At 47.0% G+C, this 26,646-nt stretch overlaps 1 protein-coding gene across 11 annotated transcripts in view; it reads left to right on the forward strand.

Annotated features, from left to right (window-relative positions):
- Window positions 1-26,646, forward strand: part of EIF4G1 (eukaryotic translation initiation factor 4 gamma 1) — a 132,973-nt gene that overhangs the window by 42,908 nt on the left and 63,419 nt on the right. For 5 of the 11 annotated variants that reach the window (XM_061566333.1, XM_061566332.1, XM_061566331.1 and 2 more), the window contains exons 4-7: window positions 9,380-9,502; window positions 11,364-11,471; window positions 17,341-17,373; window positions 25,840-25,860. The exons of 1 other annotated variant lie outside the window; for it this stretch is intronic. In XM_061566333.1, the coding sequence (XP_061422317.1) occupies window positions 9,380-9,502; window positions 11,364-11,471; window positions 17,341-17,373; window positions 25,840-25,860 (285 nt within the window). The remainder of the gene's footprint in view (window positions 1-9,379; window positions 9,503-11,363; window positions 11,472-17,340; window positions 17,374-25,839; window positions 25,861-26,646) is intronic. 5 more of the 11 variants (XM_061566338.1, XM_061566335.1, XM_061566339.1 and 2 more) reach the window with 5 other exon arrangements.

The raw sequence follows: 26,646 nt of genomic DNA on the forward strand, positions 1-26,646 counted from the left end.
ATCGAAGGTCACAAGTTCAATTCCTGGTCCTGCAGGCAACTTGCCCCATAAATCCTGCCACGGGTGAAAACATGATGAATTTGTGGGAATTCTAGATTTTAAGCTTTCGTGATTGCAAGGATTCATACTCTTAGGTTTTTTTGGTAAAGTCACGTTGGTAAAAAATAATACAATTATAGAAATAATAATAGAAATAAAATAATAAATCACGACGTTTCGGAGGCAACACAAGTCTCCGTCATCAGGTGGGACCGTCACAGCTAAATTTACTGTATCAAGTGAGGAAAAATCCAAGAGACAAGCTCTTAAATACAAGTTAAGGGGGAGGGGGGGCTTATCTGAATGTGGTAGCCAGGGAATGGCATTGCGTTTCATTGAAATGTAAAGACAGCAGTGCATATTGCAATATTTCGCAAGAAGCCTAAGAGCGCATGCAGGCTGATGACGAAGATTTGTGTTGCCTCCGAAACGTCGTGATTTATTATTTAATTTCTATTATTTATTTTTACCTACGTGGCTTTACCGAAAAAACCCAAGAGTAATTTGTGGGAAGTTAACAGTTGATAGCTTGAGGAATGTGCACCATTGCCTTGTGACCACCGAAATAGATGACCCACTGCCAAATGATCATTTCGGCATTGAGATGCTAATTCTTACTCTGGTTCTTTTGGTAAAGTCACGTAGATAGAATTTTTTTTTATAAAGAAAACACGACGTTTCGGTCGCAACACAAGCGTCTGTCTTCAGGTGAGAAAAATTATCTGCTGTTGTGGCTTTATATAGGCACGGATGGGGGGGGGGAGTTTGGCTGTAGGAGTTTACAGGGGAGAGGGGGGGAGGGATGTGCAGGGACAATGTGAAACTAACAACTTTTTGTGGAATTTAGTATAGAAACTTTGCATTAGAGCCAAGTAAGTTAATCTTGCGTTTCATTGAAATGTAAAGACAGCAGTGCATATTGCAATATTTCGCAAGAAGCCTAGAGCGCATGCAGGCTGAGAGAACGCGTGCGTTGTGGCTCTAAGAAAGGGGAGAGAGGGGGCGAGCCCTTCGTGGTAAGCCAGCCACGGGTTCGGCTCAAAGCAAAATGTTTCCATCTGCTGCTGCTGCTCCCAGCCGCTGCAGGGACCGCCGCTGCGCGAGTTCGCCACCTGGTGGACTGAGTCCGCGCTGCACCCATCGCGCTCCATCTGCCATCAGCCGAGCGCTTGGGGCTGGCAGGGGTCCTGGGATGCACTGGTTGTTCGTGGGGCTGAGCTCCGCGTCCGACGCGGCCCAGCGCAGACGGTCGGCACGCTTCTGCTCGTGCCGCCGCCGCTTGAGTATCCGCTGCTGTGGCACTCGCCGAGTGAGACTGCCCGCGTGGACAGTCTCACTCGGCGGGCTGTGACTTAGTTGTCTTCACTGTTTCCGTTTGGAAATTTACAAAGCTCTTCACACAAAGCAATCAGTGGGTGGCTGTTTGAGACTTTGTCCTTTGGACAGAACACAGAGGCTGCGTGTGTTTGTTGACATATTTATAAAATGAAAACGTTTTACCAATAGTATACGTGCAGACTAATTGGGCTCTGCAATTGGGGAGTTTATGTAATTAATAAGGAAGTCTATATTTTTTTAAAGATAATGGCCACATTCATTTGCACAGGTTTACGGATGACATGTAGTAATTTCCAGTCCAGCTGAGCTGGCACAGAAATGAGAAACCCAGTGATGTGCTGTGCCAATATAAGCGATCCTACCCATAGCTACTTGCTGTGTTGTGGGGTGGTTCTTGTGGTTGGTTGAATTTTTTGAGTGAGGACCAGACTTGGAAATGGATTCTGAGTGAGCCTCACGGTACAGTTACAGGAGTGAGTTTTATATTTCACCTCTGCGTGAATTCTTGAGATGTTGCCTAGAAAACAAATGCAGAAAGTGAGCACTTATTTTTCGTACATCATTTACCACCTAAGGCCTGTTAACATGTGCGCCAAGTGACGTGGCAAGTTATAGGAGAGGCGAGGGATTTGCCATAGGTGATGGAGGATAAGTAGGTCCAGAACAGAGTAGGTCGTGAGTTTAGATTCACACTGAGGGACAGCACTTCCCAGTTGTTTTAACAGCTGGGGCAGCATAGAAAAAGTAGAGCAGGGATTGTGATTATTTAAGTAATTAATTACTCTGATAATTATAGGTTCGATTACCCAACTAAATGAATGTCATGAAAATTGTTGAAAACATCACCTCCTGATTTAAAGCTTTCGTGACTGCAGGGATTCATATTCTTGGTTTCTTCAGTAAAGTCACGTAGAAGGGAAATAATAAAATAATACAAATATAAAACAATAAAATTCTCACAAAAATATGGAACGCTTCACGAATTTGCGTGCCATTACAAATTTGTGAAGCGTTCCATATTTTTGTTGCGAATTTGATTGTTTGATACTTTTATTATTTTATTATTTACCTTCTACGTGACTTTACCGAAAGAACCAAGAATAAAACATCACCTCCATTCGCACGTGGTGCAACTGGACGAGGGCTGATGGGTCGTGCTCGGTGAAGTTATTGGCATCGTCAGCCACGGCAGACTCGGACTATTTATTTATACTGGAGGAATCCAATAAGCTATAAAGCTCTCTTTCACACATGTCCAGTAGGGGCAGATTAGAACGTTACAACAACAATCAATACAAAAATACGACAGGAGTGCAAATCACAAGAAAGGTAAACATCACCCAAAAACATACAAATAAAACTGAACCCTCCCCATCTTACCAAGCAAAACGCACTGAGGTATTCACTTATTTTTCAGAAGCTACCTGGCCACATATGATAGTTCAACAAAGTGGCTTATGTGGAAATCTAAAACGGCTAAATTATTTAATCTAAATGCAGGATTGCAGGGTGGACACCATTTTTTTTAATGACCGAGTAATTAAGCACAAAAGAAGTAGTCCCTTTATGATTTATAGTGTGAATCGAATGAATCGGCTCATCTTCCCTTCTCGCAAAATGAGTGACCGCTTGCTGCGCCCTGAGATTGCTAATTTGAAAGGTGCTTTGTAAAACTGAGTTTATTGTTGAAGAGAAGAGAGGGCAGTGTTTTCTGGGGCGGACGGTGTGTTTGGGAGATGGTAAAGATCGATGAGGTCTGGTGGTAGGAATCGGTGACACTTTGAAGAATTGTTAATGGAGCAATCTTGGAGTAGCGGATGGACGATAGGACGCAATTCGGTGCCGTTTATCGATCATTTCAACGCAGGTGTTGCTCTTGGGGTGTTTTATGGTCATGATTGTCAGGTAGAGGAAAGGTGTCCATCCGTGTGGCCCTAGTGGTTGGAATATTATATAATTTCGATTAGTAGTCAACCAAAACGTTTTATTTTACCAGTTAAGGCCCAATGAGTTGTATAGCTCTCATTCAGAAGTCACCCTGCCTACAAATGATATCTCAACAAAGGGGTTTGTCACGTGGAAATGTATTGCAGTCAAATAATCCAATCGCATAGTTCTAATATGGAGGAAAAAAGCAGAGGACCCGGAGAAAAATCCACGCGATCATTGGGGGAGAGACACGCAAACTCCAAATATACAGACGTCAGGGTCGGGATCGAACCCAAGCGTCCTGTATACCAGGCGAGGTAGTTAACATCTCACCACAGTGGCGAGATGTTAAATACCTGGTAACGTCACCAGAAGACTTTAATGTTATTGCCCACAATGTTAACGGTTTTAACGAGTGTTGGCATCCTTCTGTTGAAGGAAATTGTGTTTTTTCACACCATTACAGCTTCCTGCAGGGTTTTATTAAACAACTTATTTTGGCAGGTAGGGGAAATGTGCGGTGTTTTATTTCTGCTGAAAGCCAAAACGTGTAGATGGCATTTTCTCCATGGCCGTCACTTAATACACTGTGAGCTGTCTTTACACTTAATGTGCTGTGGACAATTAGTGGGAATATTCACGTAAATGTTTATAGTGTGCTGTAATCCACGTGGTACAGATGAACCACGGCCTGATATGTTAAAAAAGTTTTGGTTGCAATGTGGAGCAAAAGGGTGTCATGCCCGAATACCGTGGGCCAAAACTGCTTGTGTGGAAACTTGTTTTACGCTCTCGTATACAGTGTGGTTTGCACCCATTGCTACTACACCTTTGTCACCTTTATCTGTCTTTACTTCCTTTGAAATGTTGAAGAAATATCCTGGCAGCAAAGAGATCATTCCATTGCAAATTTTGGGCGAACCCAAGTGAAGGGCCGGCAAAATTCGGCTACACCCACGTGAAAGGCGTGAAATCTGTCGGTTGTCTCCCGGTGGGCCTGGTTCTCCAACTTGCCGAGCCTCTGCCAATGGGACTGGTCCAGTATCACGCACTTGTACGTGCATTTGGCATGAATCTTGTCTTCCCTTTGGGGAAGGGTCAGAGCTGGAAGTTGACAAACAACACTCGATAGTGCGCACGAGGCATTTGCGACAGAAGCCACTGTGGTTCCTGGGCTTGGTTGAACTCGTCTGGTGTCAGAAACAAACTCGGGAGGCAGGGAAACATCCCTTCGCCAAGGTAAGAAGTGGGACCCTAGACGTTTCGGACGCATTGCACGCACACTGAGGCCAAGCTGCTGCCATTATTTTCGAAGCCATTTCCTGAATATATTACGAAATTTATTTTAGATTTAGGAATATGTCAAATGAGTTAAATAATTGTTTTTCTACAAACTCGGGTGTTGACTTAATTACTCTAGGATGTTCTATTTCCATTAATATGAACACTGATTCTTGTATCTATTTATGTACGGCCCTTATGCAGCCACAAGCGTGTTGTTCAGCTAAACTCGCACCTGCTCCTCGCAGTCACGGGGATGAGTTTATATTTTTTGTTTTTAGTTTTCTCTCCTCCAACCCACCCCTACCACCTCCCCCCCATGTATATTCTAGTTGCTGCCATTCTCGTACGTTGGGGTTGATAAAATAGTTACCACTTTGTGGAGTTGAGTAGTTGTCGTGCAAAGTGAATGGCCCTAACAATAGCAGTGTTAATTTACACCTCTTGCTCAAGAGTCGTACAACATTAGGACCGGCCCACACTATTTTCAGTGTGGAAACATTTCAAATATTAAAAAAATATTCATAAAATACTCAAACATTTTGTCATTTTTGAGTCCCTGTTGATTATAGTTGGTGGAAATATTGCTGCCATTTGACACATTACTGCAGACGTGGCAAGATCGCAAATCCTTGCAATCCTCAAAAACGCTAAGACACCTATTAGCAACATCAGTAAAGATGAGCGCTTTGAGCTTTTACAATTAAAAAAGAGAGATGACATCGTCATCCTCTCAGCCGACAAGGGCAATGCCACAGTTATCATGGACAAAACCACATACAATAACAAAATTCAGGACCTACTTAATGATGGTAGCTATTCCAAAATTAAGAGATCCCACCAACCGCCTTGTTACGAAAACCAACAATATCATCACTGATTCGACATCTTTGATCGAACCAACCAAGCGGTTTTCCTTAAAACCCTCTTCTGCTAGACCACCCAGATTGTTTGGCTCACCAACAATCCATAAAGATGGGACACCTTCGTCCTATCATCTCCACCATTGACTCACTCGTCTACAAACTGGCCGATTTCTGTCTGAGACCTTACAACCATTCACTGGTAAGACCACCTCAGCTGTACTCAACTCGGCTCACCTGGTATCGTTAATTAAGGACATCTCCCTATCTCCAGGTGATTTGCTCGTTACTTTCGATGTCATATCTTTGTTTACCAAAGTTCCTGTGCCTGACACCATTGCAATAATTGAAGATTTGGTCCACCAAGGACTGAATGCTGATGTATCGGCCCTGGTGAGACACTGCCTCACCAACACTTACTTCACCTGGAATGGAACATTCTACGAACAAGTGGAAGGTACCCAAATGGGGTTCTCCCTTATCTCTAGTTGTAGCCAATGTTTTCATGGAAAGATTTGAGACAGATGCCATCCAGGCATCCACTCTACGTCCGTCCTTGTGGAAGAGATACGTAGATGACACGTTCGTCATCTGGCCACATGGCCTACCAGCTCTGAACCAATTCCTCAACCACATCAATTCCACACACCCAGCCATCTAATTCACCATGGAAGTGGAAAAGGATGGCAAGTTACCATTCTTGGATGTTTTAATCAAAAAGAGACCAGATGGCTCAATGGGACACTCTGTCTACAGGTAAGCCACTCATACGGAAGCCTATCTAAAACCTGACTTCCACCACCATCCATCCCAGAAGAATTCCCTCATCAAAACTCTACACCATAGAGCTCGATTTATTTCCGACCGTCATCACCTAGCCAGTGAACTGGAACACGTACACCAAGCTCTCAAGATGAATGGATATTCAGACTACACAATCTGTAAAGTTATCACCCTAACCATTGGGAAATAACCATCTTGAGGACCCAATCAAAACCATCACCTTGCCATACAGAGCAGGGGTCACTAATAAGATTTCCAAAATCATGAGCAAACATAACATCCAGGCTCTATTTAACACAGTACATAAAATGCGTGATCTGATCCCATCTGTGAAAGATGTGATCCCTGACATGCAATACCCCGGCGTCTACAAACTAAGCTGTGTCTGCGGCAGTAGTTGATTTGGGGAAACTAAGTGACATGTCTCGGACCGTGTTCATGAACATAAGGCAGATCTGAAACATGGTAGGACCAATACCTCGACCGTGGCTGATCATTGTTTGAATGCGGTGGGCTCACGCGAAATTGATTTCTCTTAGATGAAGGTACTTGCAAACCCACTGGCTATCAACAAAGATTCGTTCATGAAGCCATCTACTTATAGACAGACACAATTGCAACCGAGAAGATGGGTACAAACTGAACACTCATTGGAAGTACATTATCAACCAGTTTTAGGCAGAATTGGCTATGATGTTCCCATCCTACCACCTTCCAACCACAGTCGGGTTGGCTGCCCAACACTTACATTATCATTGGCTGCTGACATTTGGGCTACGCCTGTTTCAAACCCCTATAAACAGTTTGCCTTGGAAGCTAACCCCCCTTTTTCTGAAGACGACCGCTTGTGTTGCGATCGAAACGTCATAGTTGTTATTTTCTTTGAACCTATCTACGTGACTTTACCGAAAGAGCCAAGAATATGAATATAATAATACAAATTATACTCATGCTACTTAAAAAAATACGTAATGTCAATAAACAACTTAATTCAGCCAAGAGCATCTGAAGGACCCTCAGTGATGATGTCATGGTGGCCATCATGAATGGGGACTTCATGGTGGCCTTGTTGCCTGAGGGTTGTTTCCTGCCAGCTGATTGTCTTGTGTAGTAGCAGCGATGACACAATCCCTGGCAACCACTGCCCCGTGCCCAGCGTTGCGATCTCACTGGGATGGGCACAAATACTGTCTGCTTTTCACCTACGCTGTTTCGGAGCCGAAGCCAATGGCTGCCTGGTGTATTTTACGCATATTTTCTGTACTCAGGCCCCAGGTTATCTCGAGTGCTTACGATGAACGGGTCCCGTTAGAGTTCTCAACAATGACAAGTGGGACTTTGAGACCTCTATTAGCGAGCTGCTGTACGTTGTTATATTTCTAGAAGAGACCCCCCCCGCCTTGCCTCATGTAGGGGAGCACAGGACCGGCTGAAAATAGGTGCTGTTGATGTAAAATAATAATTCCGTGCCTCAATCAATTGGTTTACTTGTTATGTAATGCAGACGTCATAATAACTTTCCAGATGCCTCCGATGAGACAGATTGGTGTGATGTTGCTGTCCTTTGCGTCTGCCCCATCTTCATGGGGTAAAACTGCACGCCCCACGTGATGCCACATGCTTGGCACACTGGGGGGTGGATACCATCCTATATGGTTGTTTTTTAGCACCCGTGTGTGTGTGTATGCATGTGTGATAGCACTTTATTGCTGGAAATTAAGATTTTTTTCTGGTCCATTATCATGTCAAGATAATGTCTGGGTGAATGAATGGGAGGGGGATGGCCCACAAAATAGAGGGATACTGCTAAATATTAAAATTGGGATATTTACAAAATCTATTGTTTACCTGCATAGCATTGGGAGAGAATATGTAAAACGTAAATCTACATGGCAGTGCAGAAAGTCACGTGCGTCTAGTAAATTATCATGCACTGGAAAAAGCAAACAATTTCAAGTTTATCTTCTTGGTTCTTTCGGTAAAGTCACGTAAAAGGGAAGTAATAAAATAATAAAAATAAAACATAATAAAATAAAATAATTCTCACGACGTTTCGGCCACAACGCAAGCAGCCGTCCTCAGGTGAAGAATGAAACCACCAAGCTTGGAGCGTATATTTAAGCTGGTTTGGAGGGGGGGGAGGTGGGAAGAAGAGCGCCTTGACAAAATAATTTGCATATCAAGAGGAATTTAGCATATGGAAAATGCGTAGGAGGTGGGCGGGGGGGTTCAAATTAATATTATGCCCGTGCATTATGCAGGATTAGCAGCATCAAAGGGAGGGGGAAGGGGGGTAGCATTAACAAAGGAAAGGAATGTTAATAGTATGTAGCTGCAGTTACTAAACAACCACGTAGAAAACTAAAGTATTAACTACATAAACAACTAAAGTATAAACTACATAGCAGTGAAATTTGCCGAGTCATTGTCCCTCAGAGTGAGCAGCAGCCAATAATAGATCCGGCACACCCACAAAATAGTTGTATCATTATTCATTATTTTTATATTTCCGCATGGATAGTTAATTCATAACCCAGATACAATGTCCACGGATAATCAAGCGTCATCTGTATCCATTCACTAATGGAACCCTTGCAAGGATTCTTCCATAAAATGACTCGTCGATTAAAATCCCATAATTTTCTTGGTTCCAAGGATTGAATCGCAGTTTGAGGAGAGGGATGCAGGAAATCGTCGTTGACACGAACGGGGAGATTTCGTGACGATCGGCTATTGTCACGGGGGTGGGGGTAGGAAGGGGTAGTGGAGCGGTTAGCGCGCTGCACTACGAACCCGCTATAAACCCGAGGTTCGATTCCCACTCGTGGCCACCACTAGTGACAACTTTGAACCGGTCCAGAGCCTCCCCTGGTCGACGCGGCCTGAAATGAGTACCTGGTGCGGTGTGTTGTAAACATCCCCACTGGGGAGACAAAAGCGGCTGGTCGCAGTGCTGACCACCCCACTCCCCTCGTGTGCCGTGCCGTCCTTCGTAGGCGCTCGCTTAACAGCACTTGTCCCAACAGTCTGTGAAGGCTATACGGGGGATCTTTGTCTTTTGGGGTGAGGGTGGGGTGGTGTAGAGCACGAGCGGTGAGTTGGATTGCTCCCCGTGTGCCTCACCGCCGCTTGTGAATGTCGCGCAGGTTTCCAGGCAGCAGGGGCCACCTCAGGCCTCATATGGTGCAGCCCATGATATGAGCAAGGCAGCCCAGCCCCTGGCCCCGACGCAGCAGCCCCCACACGCACCCTCACCCGGCCTGCAGCAGGTGTGTACCAGTGTTCTACGCGTGTGCTCACTTATGTAATATACACATGCGCACGTTTGTGTGGGTGCGGAGAGCGGTATGCGCTCCACTACGAACCCGGCGTCCCGAGTTAATTTCCCGCTCGCGGCCAACGTCGGTGACGAATATCTGAACCGGTGCTGGGCCCACCCGAGGTCATAACGCCCTCAAGTGAGCCGTTGGCACATTGTGTGTAAACATTGCCACTAGGGAGACAAATGCGGCCAGGCGTGGTGCTGGCCACCCCTGACACCGTTAGTGTGGCATGCCGGCCTTTATAGGTTGATACTCCTCGCTAACAGCACATGTAGTGGATCTTTTGTCATTCTGGGGAGCGTTAACCACTACAAGCCTCGTTCTCCAGCTTTCACTTTTAGTAATGGCGAGTTATATCTGAATCGGTTAACTCTGGGGAGATGAAGTTAGCTTGTTGTGGTGCTGCCTGCCTTAGTTAGAATCTGAATATTTGTACTGGAGGAATCCGATGCGCTATAAAGCTATTTTTCACAGATGTTCAGTAGGGGCAGGTCAGAACATTAGAATAATACAAAAACACGGTAAGAGTGTAAAGTATAGGAAATGAAAGCAAATAGAGAAATAAAACTAACCAATTTTTTATCTTAGCAGATAAAGTTCACTGAGCTATTAGCTTTTTTTCAAAAGTAACAGAGGGAGATCTCATATTTTGTGGCACTGTGGAGAGCTCTGACACTGGCGAAATTAAGTTATATTCCTGGCCGTGTACAATAACAGTGGCAATTGTTATTTTTACCTGGAGTGCGACTCCCTTTAGTCAGCTCAACTCCACCAGGTGGGGGGGGGGGTATTAGTGTCTGCCACGGGACTAGCCAAGACATCCCTCTGCATGCCGTGTGCTTGCTGGAACGGTCTTTTATGCTAAACAGAGGCCCCCTTTGTGTAGTGGGTGGTAGGAGCACGGTGGGTGGACAACTGGGCCATGATCCCAGCAGTGATCTTAAATGCCTCCGTATCGTTCACAAGTGGGTCGTGTTCTTCCCTTGGAGCTTCTGTATAACGCCCTCTTGTGCAGTGTGAATGTTAACGGCAATTGCCTCTGCAGTCTACCTAGGCTAACGAATGTATCTTTTTGTTGTAATTGTGTGCGCATATCATTACGTGTCTGCTATATAGGCTTGGCACATTTCACTCTGATGGCGAGGTCTCTATGTCGGGGTTTTTTATGTGCACCATTACGAACGCACACCTGTGCAACATCAGCACAGTGTCATTTTACATGTGATGCGGCAAAGATAAAGATCCCCTTTATAGCCTTTGACAGACGGTTAGGGCAAGTGATGAAGGCCGCCACGGTACACAAGGGGGTGAGTGGCCAGCAACACGTTCGACTGCTTTTCTCTCCCCAGTGGCACTCATTTGAGACTGAGTCGACCTAATGTGGTGAGGCAGACGTACTGCCATCTACAAAAGATTAACCTCTTTCGGAAATTGGCTTACAAGCATACCTTCCTTTTGTGGGGAGCGGTCGTGTAGTGGTTAGCGCGCTGCGCTATGAACCCGGCTACCTGAGTTTGATTCCCGCTCATGGCCAACACCAGTGACAATTATTAGAACTGGTTCTGGGCCTCCCCTAAGTAGACTCGGCCTCAAATTAGTACCTGGGGCGTTGTGTAAAATATCGCCACTTGGGAGACGAAGGCGGCCGGGCGTGGTGTTGGTCACCTACCCCCTCGTGTGCCATGTTGGCCTTCATCGGTGCTCGCTAACATCAATTGCCCCAACAGTCTAAGGCTATACGGGGGGGTCTTTGTCTTTGTTTTGTGTGTACGTGTGTCAACCCGTGTGTGTGCGTGCGTGTGTGCAGCACCCGTACACAGCCAGTCAAGCTGGCCCTCCGTCCTTAGTGTTCCAGGCTGCCCCGCCGACACAGCAGCCGCCCCCCATGAATACGCAGGCTCCCCAAACGCGGCAGGTAACGTTGCTCCCCACGCTTCCTACACCCCCCCCCCCCACGCTGCCGCCCGACCGGCAGACTCCCGCGCCTCCACACGTCTTCGTTTTTGCTTTTCGAGTCTGGAGGGTTCAGGGGACAGGGTGCCGGAAACCCAAAATAACAAAGATCCATTTTCTTAGAATTCGGTAAAAAAAATTCGAAAGCCGCAATGCGTGCGAATACAAGACGGTACTGTATGAATAACATCAAACCGTACGTTTTGTAACCCCTATTTTAAGAATGGCACATGCACAGTGATTTGTAATGACGCATTACAAATAATTGTTGGCTTTTTTACGTTCACCGCTTATGTAAAATAATTAGGAGGGGTTTTTCACTTGGAAATGATGGTGTCGGGAGCCACAGAGCAGTCCTTAAAGAGCCCCGCGTATGGCTCCGGAGCCGCACGGTGCCGCCCCTTGTCCCCATGGAGTGTTCCCTCGCGAGTGTGACACCGCTCCCTCCTCTTTTAATGCTCCGTGTGTGCTTTCAGAAGCCATTCCTATTCATGCATGTAGGCACCAACACTCATTCTCTCTGGCTTATCAGCTGAGGTCCACTCTGCTGCCTCATTGTTTCTTCCCCCCCCCCCAAATCTTGGGAAAGTTGTGAATGGTGTTAACTCTGGTGTGGAGGGGTGTGACACGGTCGTGTGCTCCTCCGCTGTGGACGTGATTGAGACGCTTGTTTTGCAGCAAAGCCTGGAGGAGACGTGCAGAGCTAACGCATTCTGGGCAATGACTGCTTCACGAAAAAATGAGGAAGACTGACTTGCCACGCTCAGACTCCCCCCACATCCCCTCAGGGCCCAAACCAGCGTGGTGATGATAGCGCTTGAGGCTAAACTGAGCTTACCCCGAGGCCTGTAAGTAAAGCTCTCGCTGAATCTCGACAATCATACCTGAACTGTCACTGATTATCTTCCGGGTCGATGCTAGACCAGAGAGTAGCCACAGGCGTGTCGAGTAGCCAGAGACGGCGAGAGGTTCCTGGCTGCTCTTGAGTTGCCGATTCCGACGGACTCGGCTGAAATGTATCCCTGACCTCAATTGTAGTAGAGTAAGGGGTTTAGTGATAAAAAGAAACACAGCGAATTAACGGTTGTCTTGATGAGGAGTCCACAATTACTTTAGTCTTATCCACCTTTCGATCCCAATGGGTTGTTGTTGCCATCGATACTTGCTTCTAGGATGCTCCGGAAAGTCTGGTGCACCCTAAACTTATGGGCGATGTGACTAAAGTTGGAAAAATCCGCTAGAATACAAAGTTAAGTTATGAGACCCGTCCCTAACGTGAGCTTTAAATTCACAGTAAAAAGTGTCATGTGGAGAAAAAATATATAAATTTTCGAACCTGTAAAGCCAATGTGAATGCCCATTCAGTATAATGCCACCCGTACACGTGTGTATAAGCGCACTGGGTGTACTGTGACGTACATACCGTGTGTTCTCATCAATGCAGTTCATTTCAATGGGAGGCATCCCACCTGCGCATTCGGATACTCTGCGTGGCATTCAGAACGATGGCCCAGTTTCCACCTAGCCATCTCGTCGCAAGTGCCCAACAATCCAACCTCCCTTGCTCTGCAGTATTCCCTGAGTATTGCTGAACAAGGCTACAGTTCTGGATGCTTGCAGGGGATGCTTTGATTACTCGGGTGGGGGTTGGAAGGGGTGTGGCATGTAAACAAATTCCAGTCCCAAGCAGGAATGTGTGTAATGTGAATCATCTGTTGGCAGTAGAGACATTTGGTTTGATCCCTGCCCCACACACACAGCAGGGAGGCTCAAGCAGCTTGGTGCCTGTCCTGATGTCTTGTAATCGGAACTAAAACTATGAAAACTGCTATATAGCTCTTTCAGAAGCGATGTGGCCATCACAAATTATAGCTCAACAAAGTGATAGCGCCCAAATGCTCCCAACGCATGTTTACTAAATATGGAGGGAAAAACCGGAGGACCTGGAGAAATATCCACGCGACCAAGGAGAGAGACACGCAAACTCCAAATATACAGGTGTCTTGTCGGGATTGAACCCACAACCTCCTGTATACCAGGTGAGGTAGTTAACATCTCGCCATCGTGGTGCCCCAGATGGCACGGACTTCACGGTATTTCCATTTGGCCACATTAAGTCTACAGCCACGAATTACACCGTGCTCCTTCAACCTTGCCCTGAATTTGCGAGACCTGCCTTCAAACGCACGGAGCCTGCTTCTGCTCGTCTTATCTCCTTGAAATGAGGCACCTTGGCCGATTACGCATTGCGTAAGACGTCAGGGGGAATGGGAGCCACGAGAACGCTCATGGTAGGGGCGTGATTAAGACATGTCGGGGATTATTCTCAGGACGGCGCTTATAATAAGTGGATGCGGGTGACAAGGGTACAGTCGTCGTCACGATGCGGGAGCGCGTGTCTCATTTAATATTCTGCGGTGGCTCTGGCCAGCCAGACCTCCTCGTTATTGTGATGGATACACGTGTTAAAAGGTTGTACTTGATACGGTGTGTGTGCTCTTTTAGTTGATATTTGGGGTGCGTAACCTGAAGTGTTGTCGCTTTAGTGGCTTCTGGTTTAGAATGCAGATGGTTCCTCAAGCGTTTTGGGAGTTCTAAATGTGCTTTGGTGTTCTCTCCTTAATGGTTTGTGTGGATTAAATGTTGAACAAAATGCAACACTTCAGGAACGAATGCATAAACTCATAAACAGATGACACGTCGTTTGATGGCTTGGGAAACTCTTGCCCAGTGGCGTAGCACTGAGCCCCCCCCCCAGCATTGCAAAGAGCACGAGTGCGAATCGAGAGAGCCACATGGTAGTGGTTATACAGTGCTAAACAATCAGGCAGTCGACGGAGCATGAGAGAGTGCCACATAGCGGTGGGGTAGGTGATGTTCGTTGGTTTCCGCTGGGACCTAAACGTGTGGACACATGGCTGCTGACTTGCGTTCCAGAAACCAGTCTCCATCAACTTATTCTCTTGACCGGATATAAACATCGCTGTATTCTGACAACAACCGTTAAAATGTAAACCATATTGAGAATTAGAAAATAATTAAATCCCGCTTAAAATCAACATTAAATATTTAAAATACTAATCCACGTCTGAACGTTGAAAAATGCAGCAATTACCCATTGTTAATTAGCGGCGTGTTCCATGTTGACTCTCAAATATTTTCTTAACACTCCCCCAAGTGCATTCCAAGTGTCCCGTGGAGTAACAGCTGTGGGCGGCGGCAGTGGCTTTCCCTGTCGCAGGCTGTGGCACGACACGGATGGATTCCCGTAAACCATGCGGCGTCGATGACCAAATGAGATGACAGAAGCAAAGCAATCTTGTGCGTGGTGGTCGCCCATGCGAGCGCTTTCCAGGCTAAAGATTTTGCTTAGCTTATGTCGAAAAAACTAAGTCCACTGAGCTATATAGCTCTTTTTCAGTGACGCAAAGTCTGAAGGCTTGGGCACCCGATTCACAAGGGGTTTCAGTAGCCGTGAGCAGCGTGGTGTTTTCCCCAAACCTATCCTCCTGGATCGTGCACATCTTGACGCCGCCGAAGTCGAGTTGAATGAGCCTGGTGGTTTTGGCTGTTGCGGTGGAGAGACGATGGTGCCGATTTAGGTTAGTGCCAATCCCCTGAAGACTGGGTGGGTAGCAGGGCAAGGTGTGATGACCCTCACCCTGGCCGAATGAGCTCGCACGCGCACATTCCTGGGGCATTGTGCGCGATTGATTGAGCGACCGGGGCGTTGCCGTTTGTCCGGGCGCCGCATTGCAGCAGTGTGGGTGTGCGAAGCAGCAGCGCGTGATGGTGAAAAGGATTCTGTTCAAGATGGATTCCACACCCGTGCGAGGAATGTCACGTGGTGGATGGGGGCCGTTTCTAATTGGGAGATGTAGAGGGAATTGTTTTAACGTTGCAGTCCGCAGATGAGAATTATGCACATGGAGGTGTGGGGATTATTATCGAGGCATGCGTGACTGAGCAACTTGGTGTATGTAGCAAGACTCCACTAATTTAGACTTTCAATCACTGTAGCGGAGGCCAAGTCCTGTGACCCCTGGTGTCACGTACATTCACGCGACCCACCTACTGCCCCTAGTTTGGCTCTCCATTGTGCATCCCTAGCACCCAGAAGGTAATCTCTTTAGTGAGCTGCTGCACCTGAACCAATAAGCATAGATATTTTTGTTGAAAAATAGTGACACACCAGGGGCTGATGCCGTCTGTATGGAGCACGCTTGTAAGGCGACTTCTGCAATTTGCTTTTTGTTACCGTGCGGTGATCTCGCTGCACGGAGAGCGAGCGTCGCAACCGTCAAGGTGAAGGTCCAAATGCGGCTCTGTGCCAGCAGGATCCCGTGCCTGCTACTCGCAGCGGCTTCCCTGTCGCGAGCAGTGGCACAACACGGACGGATTCCCTAAACCGTGCGGCGCCGATGACCAAATCGCCGAAAATGCACTCAGTCTTAATCAGATAACAAAAGTTGGTCAAGCTTGAGAATAGGTTTTCCCCTTTTTTCTGGCAACAAAACAGGTGTTAAAACACCAAACTAAAACCTTTTACAAGGAATCATTTTCTGCATTAACCACAATACTTGTGGTCAGAATGCAAACAAAAAACATACTCTGAATATATATGCATTCTTTGAAACTGATTGGTCCATACCAGAGACAGCTTTCTTTCGAGCATAGTCTTGAACGGTGTTGGACCAGAGGACGCCAAAAGGCGTTCCTTGTGAAAGGTTTCAGTTTGGTGTTTTAACATCTCAACACCTTTTTTGTTGCCAGGAAAAGGTGAAAACCTATTCTCATATTTTGATACTGGCAAAGGATGATGTTAGTCAAGCTTGTGCGTGGTGGTCGCCCATGTGAGTGCTATCCAGGCTCAAGTTTGCTTAGTTTCTGTGTTTAGAAGTGACCTGGTCACAATAGATAGCTACAATGAAGTATCTTATCACGTGGACATTTATAGCAGCCAAATACTATAAATGCATGGAGATTCTAAATGTGGAGGGAAAAACCGTAGGACCCGGACAAAAATCCAAGCGGCCACGAGGAGAACATGCAAACTACAAATATACAGCAGGCGTCAGGGTCGGAATCGAACCCACAGCCTCCTGTATACCAGGTGAGGTATTTAACATCTCGCCATCGTGGCGCACACGGTGGTAAGATGTTACTCGCCCCGGAGTTACCATCGGGCTGCAGGCCTTCGTGGTGGACAGCAGAGGGCACTGCAGGAAATTCCACTGTTGTGCTGTACTTGGCTTCCCATGTCCGCCATGTTCACTGACCAGCGTGGTGAAGTATGTCAACTAACACCCACGGTGCGGGAAGGCCCTCAGCTAGCAGCGAATTGACAAAGTGGGTGCGCACGTACGTGTCATGTAACGAGCTCATGGGGCCGGAGAGATGACTGGCTCGATCTAAGCTCCGCTGTTTAAGGCTCCCCCTGATGGCTTGCCCGGTCTCTGCCGCAACCAGAAACCCAGTCGCATGAATCCAGGTCTGAGAGCGAGAAGTGGCTTTGTCTTTTCCACAGGTTAAAACGGTGTTATGGCATTGTAATGGCGTCACAGCGACATTATGGTTTGATCCAAACGGGATTTGCCGTCGTCGCGGCGTTCCCACAGGTGTGCGTACGGTGTGGTTGTGATGCGCTGCGTAACTAACCTGCTCTCTCGAGCGCTTCCAAGAGGTTTGTGACAAGTGGTTTAAATCCTGTTCCCACCTGTTCCACCCCCTTCTGTCCTCCTACCTGTGGTGTTCTCTTGCCCTTGTCGTTACCCTGGCTCCTCTGCTCTCTCCCCCACCTGCCCCCACCCCTTGTGCTCCCTGGAATAAAGCTCCCACATGGTTCCCGTGCGCTGCACCACCAGGTACTAATAACCCTCCCTCTGACCCTCCTCATCCCGCACCACCCTATCGAAGCACCCAGCTGCCTCTTAAACCTGCTGAATGCTGCGATGGTGTAGGCATGATGCGACCATGACCGTACGCTCAGGTAATGGGGAGAAGGAAAGGCTGGCTGAGTTGGCAAGCAAAGGCCTCCTTCAGAAACTCAGAAACAGGAAGGGGGTGAGGCAGTGAAACCTTTGGCCTTTTGCTCGGAGAGCATCCCTTGATTTGAAAGTGGGGGTTTCTCATCAAAGACCCACGTGGTTGTTGTGCACTGGCTGACTGCCTGTGTGGGTGGACGTCTGTCGGCACCCTTTTGTGCGGTGCGAGCTGCGTCTCGTCGGTGACTGGGGAAGCGGTTCAAATCAAACAATTGAATAAAAACTGAAGTGAGCGATCGCGGTCGTTGAAATTCTAGAGCCCCCCACTGCCCATGAATACAAAACCCCGTTGCCGAGCGGTAGCATTTCTCGCTCGCCAAGTGTCCCAATTTGAACGTGGACCACGGGCCGTAAGGCTGCACATACCATGCGATGTTGTTTACCGGCCGCCTGCTGAAGCCAATGCCCACGTTAGCATGGCAGCATGATCAGGGCAAGTGTTTAGGACTGCAATGCGTTATTAACTCTCTACTTTATCCCCGGACACATGATTTTTTTTATATAAATGAGATTTCTCTACAAACCCCAATTTTTACGGCTGAAATATCTATTAAGACCACTAATGCTGACTGATCGCTTGAGGTTAGGTTGCGTTAATGATCACCTGTGAGCACCCGTTGTTTTTGCTGAGTGTGGCTTTTGAGTAAGTGGGTGTTTGGACGAGTCTCTCAGCTGTGATGGCCTCAGCATGAGAAGCAGGTAAGCTCTCTCAAAGCCGAGGATTCCTCTCTCCCGATTACCGCTAGTCAATGTACACGTGACTTTTGTTTAATTTGGGTTGATGAATTAGTTTACATTCACATTTTTCTCTCTGGGCATGACACCATCGCCAAGCTCGTATTAGCCAATGTGTTAAGCGTGTGTTAGAGTTTCTGTGCGTACAGTGTATATATAATATGATGACAGATGGTGTATATTTTTTAGAATGCCCTGTGTTTGTGGGAAATGGGGGGAGACCTCTTTGTGAACGCTCGAACCAAGCTGAGCTTTTAATTGGTAAAATAAAAGCTGGGGCTGTTAGGGGTCCGGTGTGGGCGATGGAGCGAGAGAGAGGTGATTGAGCGAGAGAGAGGGGCTTTCCCCTGTGGGATCGGCTGCTGTAGGCCAAGATGACAATAATCCTCAGGGGGAGATTAATTGCACCAGTTGTCTGAAAGGAAATTAATTTGGGGCCTTCCTTTGTGAGCCACCCATCTAGATCTTCACAGGGGCTAGAAGCTCCCTGTGATGTAGCAACCTAAGAAGGCCACTTGAGCACTTATGGGAAATGCGTGTGAATAAAAATTAAATGCAATTTGCAACGTGTCACCGTTATGTACTCTGGAGGTTAAGGATACGGTGTAAAGGCTCTTATGGCATTAATATTTAGTCATGGTTATTTAAGTCCGCGGCATTTTCTCTTTTGCCCATGTCCACAAATGAGCTGTGAATGAATGGTGAAATTATTATCAGATGAAATGACGAGTATTGAATAGGTTTTCATTTGTGCGAGATCTTAACATGGGACTATAATTATTTAATCAAAGGGTCATTTGTCATAGATGTTGAATCGTTTAACCATCAGCAATAAAGTTAACATTTATACTGCATCCAACACGTGCTTTGAAAGGCTTGGTGAGGTGATTTTGTTTAACATCTTCCTCATCTGGTATTCAGGAGGTTGTGGGTTCGATCCCGACCCTGATGCATGTCTATTTGGATTTTGCTTGTTCTTGCCGTGGTTGCGTGGACTTTCTCTGGGTCCTCCAGGTTTTTCCCTCCATTTCGAATGTGATGGCCTTGTCGCTTCTGAGAAAGCTATGAAGCTCTGGGCCTTACCTGGTAAAATTAAAATAGATTCGTTTTATTTGATTGGCACATGAGCCCACGTGAGCTTTTTCTGGTCACCACCACCACGGGTGCTGTGTGTTGTATGGAGGAGGAGGAACACGTGGATACTGCTGCAGCCAGGTGTGGCGAGGTTGCTGCTCCAGAGGCGTCTTGGCTCGGCATTGCCCTAAATATAATTTGGTTAATTCTTCATTATAGGAATGAGTCGGTGGAGGGATCAACGCATCACAGGCTCCACTTTGTTCATTCGTCAAATGTTTTAGAATCAGAATCTTTATTTATACTGGAAGAATCCAATGAGCTATGACGCTCTTTTTCACAGATGTCAAGTAGGGGCAAGTCAGAAAGTGACAAGAACAAACGAGACAAACACAACAGTAAAAAGTATAGGGAAGCTCAGCCATTCACCAAATTGAAATTAAAAAAAGCCAAAAATGATTGTGATTAACTCGGTTTGGTATTGTATACATTTGTTATGCAGCCAGCAGGTGGCTGATTTTATTTGTTGTGTTTTGTTGGATTGCTTTTAAAAGCGCGCACCTCTGGCAATCCAACATATCAAATTGATAGTGCATTCGGGCGTGAGTTCGGTACCGCCTGTAGGCAGTTTTTAGTTCCCACGGAGCCTTGTGAGTAGCGTGGGGACATCTCCGTGGTGATGACATCAGAAGTAAGCATTGGCTCGTGTTGCTGTTTCTGCATCGCTTGGGCTTGTGTCATCAGGCTTTCATGAATATGTTTTGGATTCAACCGAGTCGCAGACGTACTCTTTGGAGGCAAAACATTTATTACTACTATTTTGTTCTTTAGGTAAAGTCACGTAGGTATAAAATAAAATAGATCACGACGTTTCGAGCGCAACACAAGCGTCCGTCATCAGGTGGGAAAACATGGTCTGCTGCTGATGCAGACTGTTGCAGACTTTTAAAACAGTATGCATCAGCAGCAGACCATGCTTTCCCACCTGATGACGGACGCTTGTGTTGCGCCAAAACGTTGTGGTCTATTTTATTTAATTTTCTACCTACGTGACTTTACCGAAAGAACCAAAGACTGGATTCCTGCAGTCACGAAAGCTTCAAATCAACATTTATTAATGCCTCTGGCGTGGCTGGCTCCACCCTTGGCCACGACCACCTTCCAGAATCTTCTAGCAGGATCTCGGACCTGACACGTGACCACCCCTCGCCCCCACTTGGGGGCCCTGTGTAGACTTTACCAATCACGTGTCCTTCGCGGTCAACCAGAGTGCAATGGCCCTTAGTTTAACCCCATTCCCATGGCCGGCACTCTTACGACCTGTCCTGTAGGGGTCGGCACTGCACGCAGAGCGTGGTGCCATCCAGCGCTGTCAGTCAGCACTCACCGAGCCCCTCCAGGGCCGGTACTGCACCCACATACGTGGTGCCCGCGATGTCAATACATCGCACGCCGTGCCTCTCTCGGGCCGGCATTACACAGTGACGTCCGCGATGTCACTACAAATGTATAACATTTAGTGAGCGTTTAGCAAATAGTTAACCCTGCAGTGATGTCTCATCACACCCTATGTGGGGCCTAAGAGGAAGATTGGCCCAGCTAATGATTACTTTCTTGTTTGGCACTGCCATCTAACTTGTTTACATGTTTAGCGCCGAATAAAACACCATGATGCGTTTCTCAAGTCTATTTTGACCACCCAAGGTATGACACGCCACATCGTTTATATTTCCAACGGACTTGTGTTTGACAAGCCGCTAGCCGTGTGGAGCCCCCACGGTATTAACGCTGCTAAGGTTGGTTACCACTCTAATATCCAGACTGCACACGTGTTTGGAAATGTCAACGTTGCTTTTAAGCGGCATCTGTTGAGGTCTGTCCTACACTCCATGTGAACACGATCATACAGTGTGCATATTCGCTCCCATTTTGTACGGTAGCCAGGCCCGTGTGAAAATATGCAACGCGTGCTCGTGTGTGCGAGCACGTGTGTGCGTGCGCGTGCAAACGCACGACAACCTAATCTCTTGCCAGCTCTAAATGACATGGTGCCAAATAATTACGGAGGCAGACACGGCTTTAGTCACGGTCTATGTCGGCAATTGTTTAGTAATCGTACAATTTTACAGGCGTTAGAAAGATTACGTGACCGCCGAAAAGGCCAGCGGTGCATTGTAATCAAGTGACCAAGGGTTTCGAGTTGAATCGCCGTTTGCTCGCAGCTCTTGTGATCCAGACAAAGATTTGCAATTCTCCTAGCTTGGCAGTGTGCGCATGTCTTGTGCAAAGCTGTCGGCCGTTGGGTGAGAAGCTGGCTCTGTGACCCTCGTTCCCTCCACACATGGTCTGTGCTGTGAGATTATTTGAGACTTTTTCGCACACGTGTACATGTTTTCGCAGGACAAAACTGCTACGGTGAGACACATGATTTGTATTAGTTTTTTTGGTACTACTTGTTTACCTGGGAAATCCTCAAGACTCTCTCTAAGGGAGGGTGCTGCCAGGTGTTTGCAGTAGAGGGCAATGTTGCTGTGTGTAATCCAAGTTTAGGACATTTTCAGCTAAATTTTCAACATTGGGGATGTTTGGCCAAGACCAGTGGACATTATGGTTTATTTTAGCAATTGGAGGAAACGTACATGCAGTGTTTATGTATGTACAGCCCTTTGTCAATCCACTGGATGATGAGGTCCCCCTCACACCATGCGGCTCACGCAGGATATTTGACTTAACGTTGGACAGTGTGGGTTGGTGAAAGCGGTTGGGAGAGGGCGGGGGGGATACATGCGAGCTTAGAAGTACAGTACAACAAGTGGAGGACAAGAGTGGTGTTTGCTGCGCTGCCCCTCTTGATTCTCACCAAGCAAAACAGTTGTTGTTGTTGTGAGTGGTCCAGTCTCCCCAGCTGTTTAAACGTGGCCATGCCTGTTCCGAGCGATGCTGATGCATTAGGCACAAGCTTCCAATTTGGGAACGATGTCACTGCATTTTTAAATGTCCGTATATAACTTTAAAGCTTTTGACGATTTCCAAATGGTGTTTAAGCGTATTGATGTCAGAACTGGATAATGCTGACATTTTGTAGCTTGAAAGGCACCGAAGGGAATAATTTGGGATGGAGTTGAGTTCATTAAGGGTTGCAGATTATTGGTATCTACAGCGGGCATGTGAAGCAGTGGAGAAGGGGTTTCTTGGCATTGAGTGTCGAGGACTCGTGGAGCATTGGAATGAGGGTATGCATGTTGAACTTCTTTGTCACCGTATGTAGCCAACACTGTGGTGGTGATTGTGGTCATGATGGTGGTGGTCATGATGATGATGGGGGGTGGTGGTAATTTTGATGGTAATGCACTCGCACGATCTATTGGCATGCGTAAAATCGTGTGAATGACCGTGAATTATTATTCAAGCAACATTTCACTTCACCAGGTGGGAGCCAGCGTGCACCGTGGGTTGAGATGCTCGGGCTCCCTCTCCAACCGTTTCCAGCCATTAAAAGGCAATCCCTCCGTGAAGCTCTTGAGTGCTGCCCCCCCCCCAGTGTGCCCCCCCCCCCCCCCCCAGTGCTGCAGGGTTTGCGTTTCCCTCGATATAACTAGAGCGGTGTTTGTCCTCCGCTTGCACCTGTGTTCCGTTTCGGCACCCTGCGTGTCCCACCCACTTGCACATTGTGACCCATGCGTCTCGATTTCTATCGTGCCCTCTGGTCCACTTGCCCTGCCTCCATTGGTCCCCCCGTGTAATACCACGTGCGCATTCCCCTTTCCCCGGCTTCCACTCTTCGCATTATGCCATTTATGCAGCCTCTCAAAGGAGATTTTCTTCAGAAAATCCGGATGCTTGGACAGAAAATATAATTGCACCATGGGTTGTGAACAAATGTTGATGTTAAGGTGGTTTGTTTTAAAGGTTCCCGTGTCACTGCCAGAAATCTGGGTTCAAACCCAGGAAGCTGCTCATGTTTAGAACAGATTGTCAAGTGCATTGAGTTAGTGTTTTATTATTATATTCATGCATTTTTATTTTACCAGGTAAGGCCCACTGAGCTATATAGTTATTTTTCAGAAGCGACTTGGCCACAAATGATAGCTCAACAAAGTGGATCGAATCCACGACCCACTCTATACTAGGCCAGGTAGTTGACATCTCGTGACAGGACAATGTTTCTATCGTGTAAACACTTGATTTTTTCTTAATTAGCCTAGCATATGACCCGAGAGCTAAGATGGGACTCGGCCCATCAGGATGTGTTGAGCCACTCTGTGGGACACAGTAGCGCCACCTGCTGAGTTGACTGCAAATGCCATTTCCTTGGAGTCCATGCCACGGAGTTTCTGCGTTGTCACGATGCTGATGACTGCAGTAGCTCCAGAAGTGATCGGTCTCCACAAGGCACCGTAGCACGAGTATATGAGCTCGGTTGGCTCCGTACGGTGCGAAATAAGTTCGGCATGCATACATTAGACACGTGTTTGTTATCGGCCTGTGTCATGAGTCAAGTTGGGTGGGGTAAGTGGGGCAGAGTGTCGCACGGCCCCGGCGGGACGGCCCACCGGTTGGCCTGTCCTTGAGCAAGCGAGCTGTGGCCAGGAATGCCGCGTTGCAGCTGCACGTGACAAATCCTCGGGATTAACGGCGAGTGAGGTGTCGTGTCCCATGCTTCCCTTTCACGCCGATTGATGCGTCAGCCCAGGTGGCGCAATGCAGCTCTACTCTGCTTGAGTCGGCGGGGAGCGGCTGAGGCGAGCAGTCAAATGCACGAGCCATCAGCCGGTGTTAAATTCGTTAACGATGAGTGCACCGAATCCACCAATATACCATTGTGTGGTCAGGAAGGTGGCTCGTCAAATCAAATGTTTAGTCCTGTCTGAAATGCAGCTCCCGTCTCTCTCGCTCTTTGTTTCAGCTGCCCAAGATCCCCGATGCATCACGAGACTCCCATTGATTCTGTAGGTTGGCAATAGTCTTGCCAGTTCTTTAGCCCCGAATGCAACGACAGTAACTCAACCGTTCGTAATGTTGGTGTATTTGTCTTCGAGCATGAAAATGTCTAAACCCTAGCAAAATGTGTATCTCTCCCTGTTATGCAAGACTTGAAGCAAGGGTGCAATAGTCCAGCAGCTCTGTGATTTGGTATCGCGATGCACTGGCACCCCAAGGTTGCTGCAGTAGTAATGGCAGTTATGTATTGTAAGTGATAGACATTATTATCATTGGATACAAATTATAAAAGTGTGACACCTACAGTAAAGGCTTTGGAAGCCAGACGGGAGAAAAATAATTCGGGTTTAGCTGGAGATAGGCCGTTGAAATACATACCCAGGGAAAAAAAATAAGGCCTGTGAACAGCGTACATGTGCCTAACAACTAGGCCTTGTGCACATAACGTGCAGGTCTAGAGTTAAACTGTGGGAAATGAAGTCCAAACCAAAAGAAATAATATTCTAGATTAGTGGGAGGTTGTGCGTATGTTGAACTTTCGCACTGTCCGTAGCCAACCGTGCGAATTGGAGGTGCAGTTAGTTTTTTTATCATTGTGGGCAGGGCTACCATGGCAGCGAGTGAGGCAATGAGTAGCTAATTGCATCTGAATGAGTTTGTTGGCTGAGCCGTCGTTTAAGTTGGTGTGGAACGTGAGTCTAGTCGAGACACCATGCAGAATAAGAATATACTGCAGGAATCCAATGAGCTTTCAAGCTCTTTTTCACTGATATCCAGTATGGGCGGGTAAGAACGCTACAACAGCAAACAGTACAAAAACATGAGAGTGCAAAGTACATGCAAGCTCCAAATATACAGCAGGCATCAGTCGGGATTGAACCCACGACCTCCTCTTGCATGTTGCGCGAGGTGACGTTTTGGAGAGGAGACGTTTGGGCAGTGTCTTAAGAGGAAGAAACTCGGCTTTGTGATTTATTTTCCACGTCACCCTCCACTGGTGGTGCAATTGGAAACGTTTTTGTCAAAGCAGGCAGACCAAAATCACGATTGTGTTTGGCCACCGCTGTGGCTGACCATGCTGCATTGCAAAAGGGGCTGTTGTGAGCAATGCTTTGGGAATTTCACTTTTTTCCAGCGTAAGGAATCGTTTGGTGAATACTCGGTCCCAGTGAGGGTGCTGCTGCCCCTTATGCTTTTTTTTCCCAAAACAACCTCGCTGAGACCCCTTTTTGTCAGGAGAAGGTCCTGCCAAGTGTTTTTGTATTCGGAGGTGCGGGGCAATGTTGCTGCTGTTTGTAATCTCAATCGAGTGATTTGGAAGGTGTTTTTGTAGCTATGAGAGGGGAACCCAGTGCCCTTGTTGCCAGGATTTCAACCCGCTGCGCCACGCTGCCGCGTGCTGTGCGTTGCTTCGCTGTTTGTGTGTGCGGTGCTTGGGTCTCATTGTGGCTTCTCTTTCCTGTCTGTCCTCTCCTTTGCCGTGTGACCCCCTGCCCCCCACCCTCCTCCCCACACCTGCCTGCTCTTCTCTCAAAGGGAGGATTCAGGCCAATCCAGGTAATGACCCTTTATTAATTAACACTTTGCTTATCCTCAGGAGTATATATATAATTGTATTTGTTGACTATGGGAGTGTCTCAATGTTGTCTGAATTTTTGGCACCCACCTGGGTCAGATGTAGCACTTGTCCAAATCTTGCTTTGCTTCTTGTGAGGTGCATTGAGGTGGTATTGCTGAAGTGTTATTTTTTTACATGATCCCATATTTTAAAAAGGTTTTATTTTATTTTGTTCACATCCTCCCCCCCCCCTCATAACAACCACCACCACCATTCCTGTTCCATCTTCATATTCTCATGATGTGATCATTCATTCACCTTTCATTCAATCCTTTAATCATCGTCATCATCCTTCAACAATTTCACTTTCACCGAATTCACACAGATTCGCCCCATTGCTTCCTCTCCTCTATTTAATTCACCTCATCTCTACCATTACATTCGCACACATTGTACCATTCTTAATTCTCTGAAGCGCCTTGGTTAAGGCGCCTATATAAATTCCGTTAAGATAAGATGCGTTTGTTAGATATTCCATTATGATGCTTGTTTACCCAGAAAAGCCTCAACTTGTGGCATCGGGTCCTAACCAAGTTGTCACAGTGGGGCGACATTGCTACGTGTAGTCCCAATTGAGTAGTCACTTGTGGGTAATATTTCGGCATTGGGATGTTTTGGCCAATACCATTTACTTTGTGTATGTGTGTTTGCGCGTTTTAGGGTGGATAGGTAGTGTAGCGGTTGGCGCGCTGCGCTATGAACCCAGCGACTCGAGTTCGATTCCC

The sequence above is a fragment of the Lethenteron reissneri genome, chromosome 36 (assembly GCF_015708825.2).
Source record: "Lethenteron reissneri isolate LAM-NWPU_2019-01 chromosome 36, ASM1570882v1, whole genome shotgun sequence".
Classification (NCBI taxonomy): domain Eukaryota; kingdom Metazoa; phylum Chordata; class Hyperoartia; order Petromyzontiformes; family Petromyzontidae; genus Lethenteron; species Lethenteron reissneri.